This window comes from Marmota monax, unplaced genomic scaffold (genome assembly GCF_021218885.2).
Source record: "Marmota monax isolate L192 unplaced genomic scaffold, Marmota_monax_Labrador192_F-V1.1 WCK01_AAM20220418_F8-fsc00186, whole genome shotgun sequence".
In the NCBI taxonomy this organism is placed as follows: Eukaryota; Metazoa; Chordata; class Mammalia; order Rodentia; family Sciuridae; genus Marmota; species Marmota monax.
Window position 1 is genome coordinate 1,756,593 of NW_026694725.1, and position 15,435 is coordinate 1,772,027.

At 46.0% G+C, this 15,435-nt stretch overlaps 2 protein-coding genes across 5 annotated transcripts; both read left to right on the forward strand.

Moving 5' to 3' along the window:
* The first annotated feature begins 3,245 nt into the window (after positions 1–3,245).
* Positions 3,246–8,686, forward strand: Cd27 (CD27 molecule). Of its 3 annotated transcripts, none has more exons than XM_046424092.2 (6): positions 3,246–3,545; positions 3,732–3,872; positions 7,097–7,276; positions 7,494–7,583; positions 7,847–7,963; positions 8,214–8,686. In XM_046424092.2, exons 1-6 carry the CDS (start codon positions 3,410–3,412, stop codon positions 8,336–8,338), a joined length of 789 nt encoding a protein of 262 aa, XP_046280048.1. In that variant the 5' UTR covers positions 3,246–3,409; the 3' UTR covers positions 8,339–8,686. The 3 variants fall into 3 exon arrangements, with proteins under 3 accessions (XP_046280048.1, XP_046280050.1, XP_046280049.1); XM_046424093.2 differs by having other exon boundaries at positions 3,249–3,545; positions 3,732–3,863; XM_046424094.2 differs by lacking the exon at positions 3,732–3,872 and having other exon boundaries at positions 3,248–3,545.
* Positions 8,687–9,225: 539 nt separating this feature from the next.
* On the forward strand, positions 9,226–15,420 carry Tapbpl (TAP binding protein like). Of its 2 annotated transcripts, XM_046424091.2 has the most exons (7): positions 9,226–9,343; positions 10,123–10,353; positions 10,503–10,775; positions 12,178–12,528; positions 13,234–13,539; positions 14,825–14,908; positions 15,092–15,420. In XM_046424091.2, the coding sequence occupies exons 1-7, from the start codon at positions 9,280–9,282 to the stop codon at positions 15,133–15,135; spliced, it is 1,353 nt and encodes a 450-aa protein (XP_046280047.1). In that variant the 5' UTR covers positions 9,226–9,279; the 3' UTR covers positions 15,136–15,420. The 2 variants fall into 2 exon arrangements, with proteins under 2 accessions (XP_046280047.1, XP_058428512.1); XM_058572529.1 differs by lacking the exons at positions 14,825–14,908; positions 15,092–15,420 and having other exon boundaries at positions 13,046–13,367.
* Positions 15,421–15,435: the final 15 nt, after the last annotated feature.

Here is a 15,435-nt window from a genome sequence, read left to right on the forward strand (position 1 = left end):
CCTAGCTACTCACAAGGCTGAGGCAGGAGGATCATAAGTTCAAGGCCAGCATTGGCAATTTACCTATCTCAAAATAAAAAATAAAAAGGGCTGGAGATGTAGCTCAGTAGTAGAAAGTCCCTTGGTTCAATCCCTAGTGTGGGAGGCTTAATGGTAGAGCACTTGTCTAGCATGCACAAGGCCCTGTATTCTATCCCTAGAACAATTCTCATTCCCCTCACCCCACAAATATTAAGAGTAAAAAAGCAAACCATGAAATGGGAGAAAATATTTGCAAGTCATCTTTCTGCTAATGGATTAATATCTAGAATACATAGAGAACTCCTAAACTCAATAACCAAAAAAAAAAAAAAAGCTAATTTTAAAAAATTAACCAAAGACTTACTAGATACTTCTCCAAAGATATACAAATGGCCTATAAGCTCATGAAAAGATGTTCAACATCTCTAATCATTAGGGAAGTAAGAATCAAAACTAAAGTGAGATACCACCTCACACCTACAACCTCACATAACTTTAGCCCTGGAATTTGTGTTGTAGACGGCCCCACCTCTTTCCTATCCTGTCCAAGACTTTCCCTGAATGGAAATCAAGGAGTATGTTTTCTGGATATTACAGAGCAGTGTGACTCCAGCTAAGATCTATGTCACACAGATACAACATGAGGGTTTGGTCAGAAACTTTCAAAAGTGATCAAAGTGCTCAAACGAGAAGGACTCTTGGGCTGAAGTTGTGGCTTAGCAGTAGAGCGATCACCTAGTATGTGCGAGGCCCTGGGTTCAATCCTCAGCACCACATAAAAATAAATAAAACAAAGGTGTTGTGTCCAACTACAACTAAAAAATAAATATTAAAAAAAAGAGAAGAACTTCTGTTGACCTATATTTGCAGATGTAAGAAAAGCAGAGAATTTCGGGGAAGAGACCATATATCTCTTCCCCAGCCAGACATGGGGACAGATTTGCCCCAAAAGAGAACATGATAGTGGATAATTTCAAGGCAAATGTGAGCAGGCTGCATTTCCAGGGCCTGTGCACAAGAGAAAGGTACCATGAAGGGAGCCAGCCTAGAACAGGGCAAGGCTCACGAGAAGTTGATGCAAAGATCACAGTGGGCCAGAGATGAGGTCATTCCATTTGCCCAGAAAAGAATAAGGTCCAGAAAATTGGCTTTCCAGGCTGGGGTTGTGGCTCAGTGGTAGAGCACTCGCCTAGCACATGTGAGGCCCTGGGTTTGATCCTCAGCACCACATAAAAATAAATAAATAAAATAAGGATATTAAAAAAAATTGGCTTTCCTCCTCCTGATCAGGGTACTCCTGGAAAACCAGAAAGCCCCTGCTCCTGCTCTGATCCCTGTGGAGAACTAGTAAGTACAAGAGGAAGATGGGCTTTGTCCCAGAGAATGGAGGCCTTAGGTGAGTGAGAAGTTCATAGTCTAGCCAAGGTGGTAAGTTCTCAGTGCACTCCAAGCCCTGCTTCATCAAGTTTCTCCCTAATGCCTCATGATTCCTCTCAGATCTCACTGGTTCCCAAAGGTCCTATTGTTAGCTGGTCAGCCCACCTCCCAACACCTGCCTTGAGGTTTAAGATTTAATAGTGACCTGGGAATGGGGTAGGATTATTAGTGAGAGAAAAGTCTTCAGGTCCCACAGTTATTATTTTCTGTGGTCCCTGCCAAATAGTAAGAAAAATGGCTTTCTTTCTTCTCCTCTCCCTCACTTCTCCCTCACCACTCCCTCTCCCTCTTCCTCTCTTTTCCTCTCCTCTCCTCTCTATATACCGGGGACTGAACCCTGGGTTCACTTACCACTGAGCTACAACCCCAACTCTTCTATTTTTTGAGACAAGATCTTGCTAAGTTGCCCAGGCTGGCATAGAACTTGTAATCCTCCTGCCTCAGCCCCCCAAATCGCTGGGATTATAGGCACTCTTAGTGAGAAGGATGATTTTCCATGAAAAACTTGAAATCACAACCATGTGTGGCTTCTTCTTGAATGGACCCTCCTGAGGCGCTGTAGAGGAGGCTGGGGAAAGGCAGAGGGTGGAAAAAATGAAGAGAAAGGAAACTGAAGAGTTAGATAGAACAGATCTAACAGATCTACCAGGTGCAACCACAGGGCTGTGACATTTCATGAACAGTGTCAAAACAACTGTAAAGCCCCTAAATGAGAAGTGCCCTAGAGAAATAAGCCATCCCACATCATGTTCACTGGGGAAAGAATGAGGAGAGCCCACCCAGCCCATGTTCCCAGGATACAAAGAGTCCAATATATCCAAATAAGTCTTCCCAAGAGAACTGAGAAAACAGGAAAGAGATCACCTACACAGGAACTCACCTTTAATCCTAAGTGCCCAGAGCCAGAATCCCCAGGTGCCTCAGGACACTACTAATCTCAGGGTTGAAGAGGATAAAGATGGTACTAGGGTGAGGAGGAAGGTGAGCAAGGGTCTGATGGGCAGCATATGATGCCTGTATCACAGGTGGCATAAAGATTAAAAGAGAGCATATTTGACCTCCTAGCACAGAGGGTGATAAGAAGAGACACAAGGTTAAGTCCCTTGTCTTCAACTCTGAACAATGCTCTAGATAACTCTTTCTTTCAGCCATAAAACAGAAGCTCAATCGATACAAAGCTAGTTATAGTCATTACACCTCCCATTTAGTGTAAACATTCAATAGTTTGCAGCATAGGTGTGTTTAATTTTGAGTTCTACCCCAGCTTCAGGAGGGTGTTTTATGATGCTAGTTTTCTTCTAACTCTTAAATATTCTGAATTCTGAAATTAATCTGACCTGAAGAGTTCAGAGAAAAGTCTGCAGATCTGTAGCAAGTCTGGCTCCTTTTCCTTTTTAAAATTGAGCATCTCTGCGAAAGAAAGAATAGAAGTATGAGAGAGATGGGCATGTGGATTAGCTTATAAACTGGGCAGGGGACTGATGTGGGGTCCCCTGTGTGGATCTTGATGTCCAAGTCTCAGAATAGGAAAGAAGAGAAACTGTGTATATCCAACCCCCTTTGTAAAAGCAGCGGGTGTAGATTAATTAAATGCTTCATATGAGGGAGGGAGAGAGGGAGGGAGAAAGTGAGGGAAAGAGGAGAGAGGGAGAGAGTAGGCAGGCAGGCCAAGCCAAGGAGAGGAAAGGAGAGGAGATATCTTTGAAGAACAGCAAGTCTGAGAGTTTCCCTCAGCATGCGGAAAGGGGGGGAGGAGGTTGAGGTTGCTGCTATGAGAAAAGAAAAAACCAACCACAGTAGAGCTTTTATTGCCATCAAAGGTTGGCTTGGTACCTGAAGCAGGGAAACTCAAGAGAGAAACTGTGGCCACTGCCCAGCAGGTACAAAGACGAGGCACCTGTACTCAGTGGTCAGCAACGAGAGCACAAAAAGATATCTCTGGGCAGGAGCCATGGCATGGCCACCCCCCTGCTGGCTCTTCATTCTGGGGACCCTAGCAGGGATCTCAGCTACTCCAGCCCCCAAAAGGTGTCCAGAGAAGCACTACTGGGCTCAGGGAGGACTATGCTGTCAAATGTGTGAGCCAGGTAAGAGCAGGCCTCGGCAGTGGCCAGGTAAGTGGGAAAATGGGACTGGGTTTAAGATGAAGGGAAGCATTGGACAAAACTGAGCTCAAGCAATGAGAGGTATCCTGCAGTAAACTGCAGGTGTTAACTTGAAGAGGAAGAGAAATGACCTTTGTTAGGCCTTGATCCTGAACCTTCTGCTCTCAGGAACATTCCTTGTGAAGGATTGTGACCAGCACAGAAAGGCTGCTCGGTGTGATCCATGTATACCAGGGGTCTCCTTCTCTCCAGACCACCACACCCGGCCCCATTGTGAGAGCTGTCGGCACTGTAACTTTGGTGAGATGGGTAAGGGTATGCAGGGAGTGACACTGAGTGAGCATTTGGGGGAGCAAGGCCAGAGGGCAGAGCTGGATATGGAGAAACAAGGAGAACAGGAGTCAGAATTTCATCTACTTCAAGGCTCAAAGGAAATGGGGTCAATGCTGAAAAATGGGGAGCCCTAGGCAGGGTATATATTAATGTGAGGAGATATCTAGTATTCCAGGGAAGAAGGTAAGCAGAATTTGAAGGACTGGCAAGAAGGGGTCTATGGATAGGATCAATACAATAATAGAGGAATGAGTTTGAAGCCAGCCTGGGAAACATAGTGAGATGCTATCTTTAAAAAAAAAAAGAAAGAAAAGAAAAAGAAAAAAAGAAAAGAAAGACATAAAAAAAGAACAAAGTGGCTCTAGAACCCCAGATTTCAACAGGAAACTCCCAACCAGTGAATTAGCTGTGTTCTCAGAGTGCGTATTTGTAGGTTGGTTATTTAGAACTTGGAATGTGTCTTTCTGAGGAAATAACAATATAAGCCAGACAGTAACATTTTTGCACAAAAAATATTTAGGAAAACTCATTTAAAAATTAAGATATAATATATGCAACTGTGCTTATGAACTGTATTATTATTTTTCCTTCTTCGTTAGAAATCCAGATACTATGTGTCCATAAACACTAGAATAGCAGACTTTAAAGTTGCCCCTTTAAACTAATGTTCTTCAACAAGACACTTTGGAGGACTACTTAACTGTCACTACTAAACTACTTAACTATCAAATGTATTTGGTCTCACTACGTCTTTTAATACTATATTCTTAAAAAAAAAAATAGGTTTTACCATTGTAAATCAGTCAAAGAGCAACATTCTATAGCTCTGTGGTAGAGTGCTTGCCTAGCATGGACAAGGCCCTAGGTGCAATCTTCAGAATCACATTAAAAAAAAAAAAGCAACATTTTTAATACACAAAATATCCCTCAGTCAACTTAAAAATATGACTGTTAATAGATGCTTTTCTCTCCTTGCCAGCAACCTCAGCAGGGTTGAAATTTTTTTGTCAGAGCCTCCCCCACTCACTCTGTAGGCCCCAACAGAGGCATTTTCTAAATATTGAGCTGATCTTCGGTCCCTTTACTTTGCTGCAGGATGGCTCAATCCATGATCCTTCACTGTAAGACACAGTTTATAGATTCCACAGTACTCAGGCAACACCCAGGTACAGAGAGACTATATCCAGAATAAGTGATCGGAAGGAGGCTGAGTGAGTCTGGCCTTCTCTGGATCTCAGTGTTTGCACCTGTAAGATGAGGAAGTGCCTGAAATTAGCCTGGATTTTTCCCCCCATAGATTAGACATGGTAAATAGAACCCCCAACTCTCTGGATACTCATCAATGAAAATAATGGCACTTCTGCCAGATGCAGTGGATTACTCCCATAATCCCAGTGTCTCAGGAGACTGAGGCAGGAAGATCACAAGTTGGAGGCCGGCCTTGACAATTTAGCAAGACCCTAAGCAACTTAGCAAGACCCTGTCTCAGAATAAAAAATAAAAAGGGCTCGGAATGTAGCTCAGTGGTAAAGTATCCCTGGGTTCAACCTCAGGGGTAAAAAGAAAAAACAATGGTACCTCATCCATTTTTAAGCAGCCTCAAACCATTCTTTAAATATTTCCTTTCCCTTTGAGCAGATGTCCTCATGATCCCCACAACGACCATCACCACTGTCCTCCCCTCATCACTGTCCTAGGCTGCTCTTACTCTTCCCTTGCAGATCTTTGAACAGGCTGGCTCACAATTCCTGGTAAGCCACAAAGAAACCAAATTCTAGTAGCAACTCACAGCCAGAATTCCGAAAAGAGGTCATAGAACCATAAAGATGAGAAGAAGGAATGTCTCTCTCTTCCTACCCTGACAAAAAGCATAAGCAAAAGAAAACTGTTAGAGTTGACAGAGTCTTTGGCATCCTCCTTTTCTGCACTCCTCTTTCATCTGTCAGGGCTCCTAGGACTACCCAGGTCCCCACAAGTGTGCTGCTCCGGGGTCCTCACCAGGCCCCTTGACCAAGCCTAATACACTTCCAAATGTTATTGTCTTCCTCCAAATCACCCCCTCCCTCTCAACCACAAATACCTGCAAGCCCAGCCCAGGGCAAAACTGCCCATCCATGGTATAGCTGAGTAGCAGCCACCAGCACTTGACCCCTACACTCGAGCAAAATTTATATTTTTAAAGGCAAAGGATGTCTGTAATCAAGTAATTCTCTAGTAAAGTTAAAAACATATCGGGGACTGGGCACAGTGGTGCACACCTGTAATCCCACTGGCTCAGCAGGCTCAGGCAGGAGGATTGTGAGTTCAAAGCCAGCCTTAGCAATTTAGCAAGGTCCTAAGCAACTCAGGGAGACCTTGTCTACAAATAAAATATAAAAAGGGCTGAGGATGTGACTCAGTGGTTAAGTGCCTCTGGGTTCAATCCCCAGAATAAATATATATATTTATTAATTAATAATATATTAATAAATATATATAAGTACTATTACTAATTGCTAAATACTGGAAACCCTCCAAATTACCTTCTGCTAATTGTAGAATGGATGAATATACAATGACATTCATAAAATGGAGTAATATACAACAATAAGAATGAATGATCTGCAACATGGATGAATTTCATGTAGGACTAAGCAAAAGAAGCCACACAGAAATGAGTCCAGATTGCATGATTCCACCCATACAGTACAAAAACAGGCACAACTGATTTGTGGTATTAGGAAGTCAGGAGAATAGCTAGCATTGGGGGGTTAGTGATTAGAAAAGAACAGTGCTAGTCATTTTTGGTTTCTTGACATGCTGCTGGTCACACCTATGGGTCTAATTTGCACTGTTTAAGATTCATACTTATGATATGTGTCCTTGTCTATGTTATACTTCAATAAAAAGTTATTAAAGTATTAGTGAGCACAAGAGAAAATTATGTAGGTTCTTTCTGCTTTCATTGTTTCTATTTCTGAGCCTATGAATTTTCCAAAATGTCCAATTTTCTTCTTTAATAAAAATAATAATAATAGTAAAGAAACTAGGCCACATTGAGGGAAGGCTAGGCCCTTGTCGGGGATAGATGAAACAGTGGGAATGGAAAGGGATTCATGTCCCTAGAGGTGGGCCTGAGATGGGAGTCAGGGGTATTAAGCTAGTGTACCCCACAAGTCATCTGTATGTCCTTTGTTCCCCCAACCCTCCTCTTTCCTCAGGTCTTCTCCTTAGTAACTGCACCATCACTGCCAATACAGAGTGTGGCTGCCCCAAGGACTGGCAGTGCAGGGACAAAGAGTGTACAGAGTGCGATCCTTCTCCAAACCCCTCTCTGACCATTCATCCATCTGAAGCCCTGGGCCCATACCCACCACCCACCCACTTACCTTACACCAAAAGTAAGTTCCAGGCCACCCTTTGTCCAGTCACTTGAGGGTAGGGGAGACACTCCAACCAGCACTCCCCTCTACTGCACCAACCCCCAGACAAGCTCCTCCTGGCCAGCCTGTACAGCCTTCCCATCTCATCCTGTGGCGGCATTGTGCCATAGGCCTTCAGACCCAAGTGCCCTCTGGGGTTCCCTGCTGCTACTCATTCTGTCTCTGTTTTTTCCAGAGATGCCAGAGACCGGGACAGTCAATCATGTGCAGACTCCGGCTGATTTCAGGCAGCTGCCTGACCCAACTCTCCCCACCCACTTGCCATGTGAGTTTTCGCCCTAATCCCCACCCCCAGAGAGAATGCTTACTGGAGAGGCCAGGAGGGAAGCCAGCCCGGAAGTTCCTAGGACTAAGGATGAGAAAAGGAGGGGTAGACAGAGTTTCTCAATTAGAAGAGGACTGGTCTCCTGGGGCAAGGGGATAGAAAGTAGGGAAAGGAAAAAGTCAGGGGTAACAGGAGGCCTGGGTTGAGGACTGAGGGGCTAGACCACCTCACCCCCCAAAACCATATGACCCTGCCTTTCACAGCTCAAAGGTCCCTGTGTAGCTCAGACTGTATCCGCGTCTTTGTGATCTTCTCTGGAATGTTTCTTGTTTTCGCCCTGGGAGGAGCCCTGTTCCTCCAACAAAGAAAATATGGATCAAGTAAGAGACAGAATATGAGCCTCCAGTTCTGCCCCTGCACCCACACCCATCTTAGCCCAGCTGTCCATGCCTTGAACCTCACTGAAACCTCCCCAACCCCATCTGCACCAACCTGGCTCCTAACTCTTTCCTCTTCACTGGCACCTTCCTGGCAGCCCTCCCCAAGCTGACCCTCCCTTGCTTATCTCTTTTTCCCTCACTCCCTTGCCCCACTGCTGTCCAAGCCTCTCATCTAATTCTTCTTCTGCAGACAAAAATGAAAGCCCACTGGAGCCTGCTGAGTCTTGTTCTTATAGCTGCCCCAGGGAGGAGGAGGGCAGCACCATACCCATCCAAGAGGACTACCGAAAACCAGAGCCTGCTTCCTACCCTTGAGCCAGCGTTGGGTGGGGGTGGAGGACGGAAGGGAAGGTCATGGTGGAAATAAAGCTCTAGCCTCCTTTCCACCTCACTGGCTGTCCAGAGAGCCAGACCTGGCAGCCCTTACTTCAGTACCATCCTCTTATCGGGATCCTTTCCTATGTACACTTGACAAAGTGCCTTGCTGAGACTGGCACGAATTGAGACTGAGACTGAATGAACAGGAGACGGATTAAGCAAGCTTGGCCCTGGTACTACGGGAAGGCCCAAACTTTAGCTGTAAAACACACTTCTGGCTGCAAAAGCCCCACACGCTATAGCCCTGACCCCCAAAATGGGCAAAATAAAAATGACAGACTCCCACGTTGCTGCTCTCCAGCTTTCTCTCTGAAATTCCAATTCCACAACCAAGGCCAGTCCCAGGCTCATCTGTCAAATCAGGGATCTGAGGGGGAGGGAGCTTTCTCCAGTGCAGCCTGTTGTGTAGTGTGTGGCCAGTCTGAGCGTGGTGGGGCCACAGTGGGTGTGGCACAGATAGGCTACAGTGGAGCCGGCTTCTGGTTCCATTGCCCCTCCCCGTTTCCACAGTTAGAGCTCCACTTTCTTAAGTCAGATGGGAAGCAAAAGAGTACAGTGATGCCAGATCTTGAAATCACCTGGGTTTTTGGGGGTGTGTGGGTGGAGAAAGGAGAACAGCCGGCAGAGCTCTGGCAGCTGCTACAAATGGCTTCACCTAGAGGCAAAGTCAGTCACGGTGACACTTCCTCTAAGTGAAAGCGAAAGAGAAGTGAAGACAGAAGAAACACACGGGCAGGAGCGGGCGATTGGCCAAGCAAGGGGTACTTGGAGAACCCCTCTTCTTCAGCCCAGGCTTGCAAGCGGGGTGGGGGTGGGGTGGGGGGGTGGGGAGGCAGTGAGAAAGGCAGTGGGCGAAGAGGGGCCTGAGAGCAGCCTCCATGGACACGAAGGCGGGGTGGTGTCTGCTGCTCTGCTTGGCTCTGTCCGGAGCAGCAAGAACTGGTGAGTTGGGGGCACTCTCCGGGAAATGCTGGGCCCAGGTAGCCACAAGATTCTAGAAGGGCAAAGAGGCCAGGAATTTTTCCTATCACCTTCTAAGCCCAATAGTTTAAAGGCTTAGCAGCTGACATCAATTATATCGAAGGGAGAAGGGGGAGGAGCAGAGAACTCAGCTGGGAAAAGGGTAAAGAAAAAAGGGGTCCGTTTGTGAAAGTGTCAGGAGAGCCACTGTTCTTTGGAGAGAGTGCACTGGCCTGGAAGCTGACACTTTAGAGGAAGAAGGGGGTTCCCTGGGCTAGGAAATCGCTTGGGAGGCGATCACTGGTGGGGGAGGGGAAGTCACACTAATGGCGAAAAGCAGAGCAGACTTAGAAGGCTGCTTGGAAAACTTTAGAGGTTGGCTGGTGTTACCCCTAGCAACAGCGACTGACCCAGCTCTCTTCTGTTGGCAGTATTTGCTCATTGATTTGTTTCTGCTAAGAATTTCTTTGATGGAAGACAGTCTTTCATTTCATAGTTAGAAATAAGAGTAAAAATATAAACCCCTCTAAGCAAGGCAGATCCAGGACTTGAAATAATTCACACCAGAAAGTATTTACGTAGAGTAGCAGGTGCCTCCCAGAAACCTGGTTTTGTATATGATGTAAGAATAGAGACAAACAGACAGCTAGGACCTGGAGACAATTTTTACCCCTTGATAAGTCCATAGTTTGGGAGATGGGCAACAAGTGTGGAATGACTTTCTGGGCAAGAGGGTTCTCACCCTAGCTTTTTCTCTGCAGAACCCCAGGCAACAGAAAGGCAATGGCGAGCAGTGGACGTTATCTTAGACTGCTTCTTGGTGATGGAAGGTGGGCACCAAAGGGCTTTTGCCAGCAGTGGGAATAGGGAGAAGGCCTTGCTTGTGCTGAAGCAGGTGCCAGTGCTGGATGATGGCTCCCTGGAAGGCTTCACTGATTTCCAAAATGGTGCAGTGGACAAAGATGACCAACCTGTTATATTTGAGGCCTCAGGTAAAATCCCTCCTTCCACCGTGTGTTCTTGGCCCTGCTGGGACAGCCCTCCTGGCGCAGCCCAGTTTCTGATTATACTCTTATACATGCCTCCCATTAGCTTTTGTATTATCCAGCCAAACTGACCTGTGTGCTACCCTTCTCCCCAGTGGACCTGGTACAGATACCCCAGGCCGAGGACCTGCTCCATGCTGACTGCAATGGTAAAGAGATGACCTGTGAAATTTCCCGCTATTTTCTCCAAGTCAGACAGGAAGCCACTGTTGAGAAGGCAGCTTGGTTCATCATCAACGTGCAAATATCTAGAGGGGGACCCAGTGTCTCCATGGTAATGAAAACTCTTGGGGATGGTGAGAATGGAGCTGTCTGGCAACCTATGCTGAATCTACCCCAAAGCCTCCAGGGGACTGTGCGAACTGCAGGTAAGAAAATGAAACACAAGAGGAACTGGGGATATAGCTCAGTTGGCAAAGTGCTTGCACAAGACCCTGGGTTCAATCCCCAGAACCACCCCCACCCAAAAAAAAAAAATGAAAGAAAGAAAATAAAATACAAGAGGCACAAAGGAAATTTTGCTTTTTTAAAGTGGTGAGTGATGGGAAGATAGAAGGAAGAGAACAAGTCCACTTCCATCTCCCATGGCAGCATCTCAGGGTACCTCCTAGGCCTTGGCGGTCCTTTCTTTCTAAAAACTCATGGGTCCCTAAGAGAATGCTGGGAGGCACCTACTTGAGGTGAGCACTCAAGTGAGTCCAAGCACTAAGAAAACCTATGTACTATCTCAAAACTGGAGACAATTTTTATCTGTGGGGAAACAGGACACATGAGACTATTCTATTCATGTATACTGTCCATTTCATATTAAGTCATATTAAGAATAGCCCCGGTATGGGATTGTGGTTTCAGTGGAAGAGCGCTCATCTGGCATGTGTGTGGCACTGGGTTCAATCCTCAGCACCACATAATAAATAAATAAATAAAAGTATTATGTCCATCTACAACTAAAAAAAAAAAAAAATAGCCTCAGTTTCCTCCAGTGAAAATCTAGGCTGATCTAGTGCTTCAAGATAATTATAGCAACTCTGGAGGCTGAGGCAGAAGAATTACAAATTTAGCGAAATCCTGTCTCAGAAAATAAAAAGGTTTGGGGTGGGGTGCAGTGGTAGATGCCTATAGCAACTCAGGTGGCTGAGGCAGGAGGATCACAAAGTTCCAGGCCAGCCTGGACAACTTAGTGAGGCGCTAAGCATGTCAGCAAAACTGTTTCAAAATAAAAAGGGCTGGGGATATAGGTCAGGGGTAAAAGGCCTCTGGACTCCAATCCTAGTGCCAAAAATATAAGGTACTAGTATGCTTTTTTAAAAACTCTTATTCCTAGTCTTCATAGCAACCCCACTTAAACAGATGAGCTTATCAATACTGAGGGACTTATAACTAGTACATGGAAGAACCAGATTTCCACAGGTTTATTATTGTTGGAGTTTTTGTGTGGTTTTTTTTTTTGTTTGCTTGTTTGTTTGTTCTACTCTGATAATTCTTACCTGAAAGTCAACAGCAACTCATAATTTTGCATGTACATTTTTTCTGGTGAGAGGTCCATAGCTTTCATCAGATCATCTAAAGTGTGACATCAAAATGGTTCAGAACTCCATGTATACCATGTTGCCAATTCCAGAGTCCCATTTTTGGTTATTTTTGATGGGAAAGGAGCTCAAGTGGGTTCATTGCCCAGGGCAGGATGGGGCAGATGTATGTCCACAACTCATAGACCAGGTAACCTCAAGGAGGAAGCAATCCACAAATCATCTCCTTTTCTCTCCACAGTGGAATTCCAGGTGACAACACTGACCCAATCCCTGAATTTCCTGCTGGGATCCTCAGCCTCCCTTCACTGTGGCTTTTCCATGGCTCCAAGCCTGGATCTCATCAGTGTGGAGTGGCGGTTGCAGTATAAGGGCAGTGGTCAGCTGGTGTACAGTTGGATGACAGGGCAAGGGCAAGGGCAGGGGCAGGCCAAGCGGCAGGGTGCTACCCTGAAGCCTGAGGAACTACTTATGGCCGGGGATGCCTCTCTCACCCTCCCCAGCCTCTCTCTAAAAGATGAGGGGACCTACATTTGCCAGATCACCACCTCTCAGTACCAAGCTCAACAAATCATCCAGCTCAATATCCAAGGTAAGGCTAGGACCCAGTTATCCTGGACAGAGGAATATGCCTCTAGGGAGTGTTTTCCAGATTGGGATCCAAACACAAAGGCAATTTCCTGAGAGGCAGACTGTATTACTACAACCTAATGCTGCCTTCAACCTATAAGCACAGATGGCATCGGATAAGGTGTCCCACTAGACTCCAAGATAAATCCAGCAAGAAATATCCAGCCCAGGATCCTGCTCCCCTGCCCTGGTGGGCCATCTGCAATCACCCTGGTCCTTTTGGACCACATCCTAAGGAGGGGCAGTAGCAAACTAAGGAGGGGTGGAGGGAATGGTTCTGACCAGGAAAGAGTATTTTGCCACTGATAGTCTTTAAAATTGCTGACTTGTAGTAACAATGTAAAGCAAACCAAAGGGACTGGGGGTATAGCTCAGTGATAGAGCACTTGCCTAGCATTGTGAGGCCCTGGGTTCAATCACTATTAAAAAAAGGAAGCCAGCCAGCCAAATTTTAATTGGCTTTACTATTGCTTTTCTAGAAAATGTGCCCCCTTATGGCCTACATTCAGGTGGACTCCTCAAGCCCCCCTTCCTTGGAATACCACTGAGGAAGAAACTTCAGCCTCCGCTACCTACTCTCATTCTCAACAGGAACAAAAAGGCTTCAGGTTCCTCTTCTGGCCCCAGTTGGATTCCTCTGGAATCTTATTCCTCATTGTTTCCTCAGCTTCCCCCAAAATTCGACTGAGCTTGGCAAATGAAGTGCTGCCGCCCACTCTCATCTGCAATGTCGCTGGCTATTATCCTCTGGACGTGGTGGTGACGTGGATCCGAGAGGAGCTGGGTGGAGCCCCAGCTGAGGTGTCTGGTGCCTTCTTTTCCAGCCTCAGGCAAAGCATGGCTGGCACCTATAGCATCTCCTCGTCCCTGATGGCTGAACCTGGCCCTGAAGGTGCCACTTATACCTGCCAGGTCACTCACATCTCCCTGGAGGAGCCCCTTAAGGCCAGCACCAGGGTTGCCCCACACACAGGTACTAAGGGTATCCTCTTTTCCCCACTACCACACTTGGGCTCATGGCTCTCCTGCCCCTATGCTTTGTTCCATCCCAGCTTTTTCACACTCCTGCCTCTGCCCCAGGCTTTGTCTTTCCTAAGGTAGTAGCCTCTACAGCTTCTGCCACACATCACCTGGGATTTTGTTCCATCTCAGCCTCCAGGGAACCAGGCAATGTGCTTGGATTGCAGAGCAAGGTTAAAGGATTCCTGATCCTGCCCTCTAGAAGCTTAGTACAGCTGGAGAGACAAGACTAGGTAGACTGGGAAGGTGAGCCGGAGAAGACACTTGAGCCCAGTCAGCTAGCTTAAGGGGAAGAGAACACACAAGACAGAGAGAATGGTACATGTGAAGATACAATTATAAAACATCCTACTGAAAACTTTGGGAACTGTAAGTAGTTTAGTACAGCCAGAGCCAAAGGTATACGGGAAAAGGGGGAAATGGCTGTGAAACTAGAGGGAATTCTATTTATTGAGCATTTACATGAATCAAACACTGTGTGAAGCACTTAAATTTTAAGTATGATCTCATGTATTATAACTGTTGTTTTATTGACTTATTTATTTATTGAAATGGGATCTCACTATGTTGCCCAGGCTGGGCTGGAACTCCTGGGCTTAAGTGATCCTCCTGCCACCATGCCCGCACAACACCCATTTTATAGATGTGTAAGCTGGCAATTGCAGATGTTATTTTCCCAATGTCACCTATTAATAAAAATGTGAAAAACAGGCAGGCTGACTCCCCTTACAGACTTAAACCTTGCAATCTCCATGGTCCTTCAAACTGGAATTTCATCCTGAAAGTCAAAGAATGTTGGTGAAAGGTCTTAAACAGATAAGGGACAGGAAAGAATCTACGCCTTGAAACACAAACATTAGGAGCATGGGACATTATTTGATTGCTTACTAGATTATGGGCTTCCCAAAAAAACTGGGGTCTTATCTCAGTTCATGCCATTTCTCAGCTATTTACAAAATCTCAGTTTAACAGTCAATGACTAACCTAAATCTCCTTCACAAAATAACAACTTTTTAAATGTTGCACTGAGGTAGAAAGAGGAAGAGAATTCTGTGTGGAGTAACATGTAAACACCAGACAGTACTGAACAAATACAGAAGCTGCTGTATGCACAATTTCCAGCTCTTTCATTGGAGAGTAACAAACACACACGCCTGTGCTTCTCTTCCCTGGCGGGAATAATGGCAGCAAGGGCTCAGCACAAGAGATGATTCCTGCCCATATTCTCTCACCTACAGAGCAGAGAATGGCCTTTGAAGTCATCTTGGCCAGCAGTCTTTTCCTTCTTGCACTACTGTTCCTGGGGCTTCAGAGACAGCAAGGTAAGTGCCTGGTCCCCCTCAGCTCTGGTCCCTGACCCAACCTGCTTGTAATCAACCCACTCTGAGCACCTCCCCACCTAGACCAGGGGTGGAGCCCAGACTTCCTGAATTCCAGCTGCCTCTCCCACCTCAGACAGCCTCCTGCTTTTGGTAACTAATCTTGTTCCCTCTGTTTTCTCCTAGCTTCCTCACCAAAGTCTGCCAAGATTCTGAAGCATTCTGAGTAAATACTCTTTTGCCCCAATTATAAAGATGGAGTAGTCATATTGTCTCAGAAGGACCTCACAATGAATCACAAAGCAGAGAAAAGCCTGAAGGGGGATCCAGGTCTGGAGGTAGGAGGACAGACAGGACAGGTAATGGCCCTGGCTCTACACAGGGCTCTGCCTTCCTTCACTGTGTGCCCCAGGCTGATGTGTCAAGAGAAACAACAGAAAGAAGGGAGGAAGAATGTTTGTGTGGAGGTTAACACCAAAGGGCCATATTTGAGTTGAGGTGGTAGGAAAGAAAAATAGGAAGAAATAGAG

Bases quoted from the DNA above. Each gene is read 5' to 3' on its own strand.
- Cd27 (XM_046424092.2), top strand. From the start codon at position 3,410: ATGGCATGGCCACCCCCCTGCTGGCTCTTCATTCTGGGGACCCTAGCA. The intron at 3,546-3,731 runs GTAAGAGCAGGC...TTCTGCTCTCAG, and splicing joins CTGTCAAATGTGTGAGCCAG to GAACATTCCTTGTGAAGGAT. The intron at 7,964-8,213 runs GTAAGAGACAGA...CTTCTTCTGCAG, and splicing joins ACAAAGAAAATATGGATCAA to ACAAAAATGAAAGCCCACTG.
- Tapbpl (XM_046424091.2), top strand. From the start codon at position 9,280: ATGGACACGAAGGCGGGGTGGTGTCTGCTGCTCTGCTTGGCTCTGTCC. The intron at 12,529-13,233 runs GTAAGGCTAGGA...TTGTTTCCTCAG, and splicing joins CATCCAGCTCAATATCCAAG to CTTCCCCCAAAATTCGACTG. The intron at 13,540-14,824 runs GTACTAAGGGTA...TCTCACCTACAG, and splicing joins CAGGGTTGCCCCACACACAG to AGCAGAGAATGGCCTTTGAA.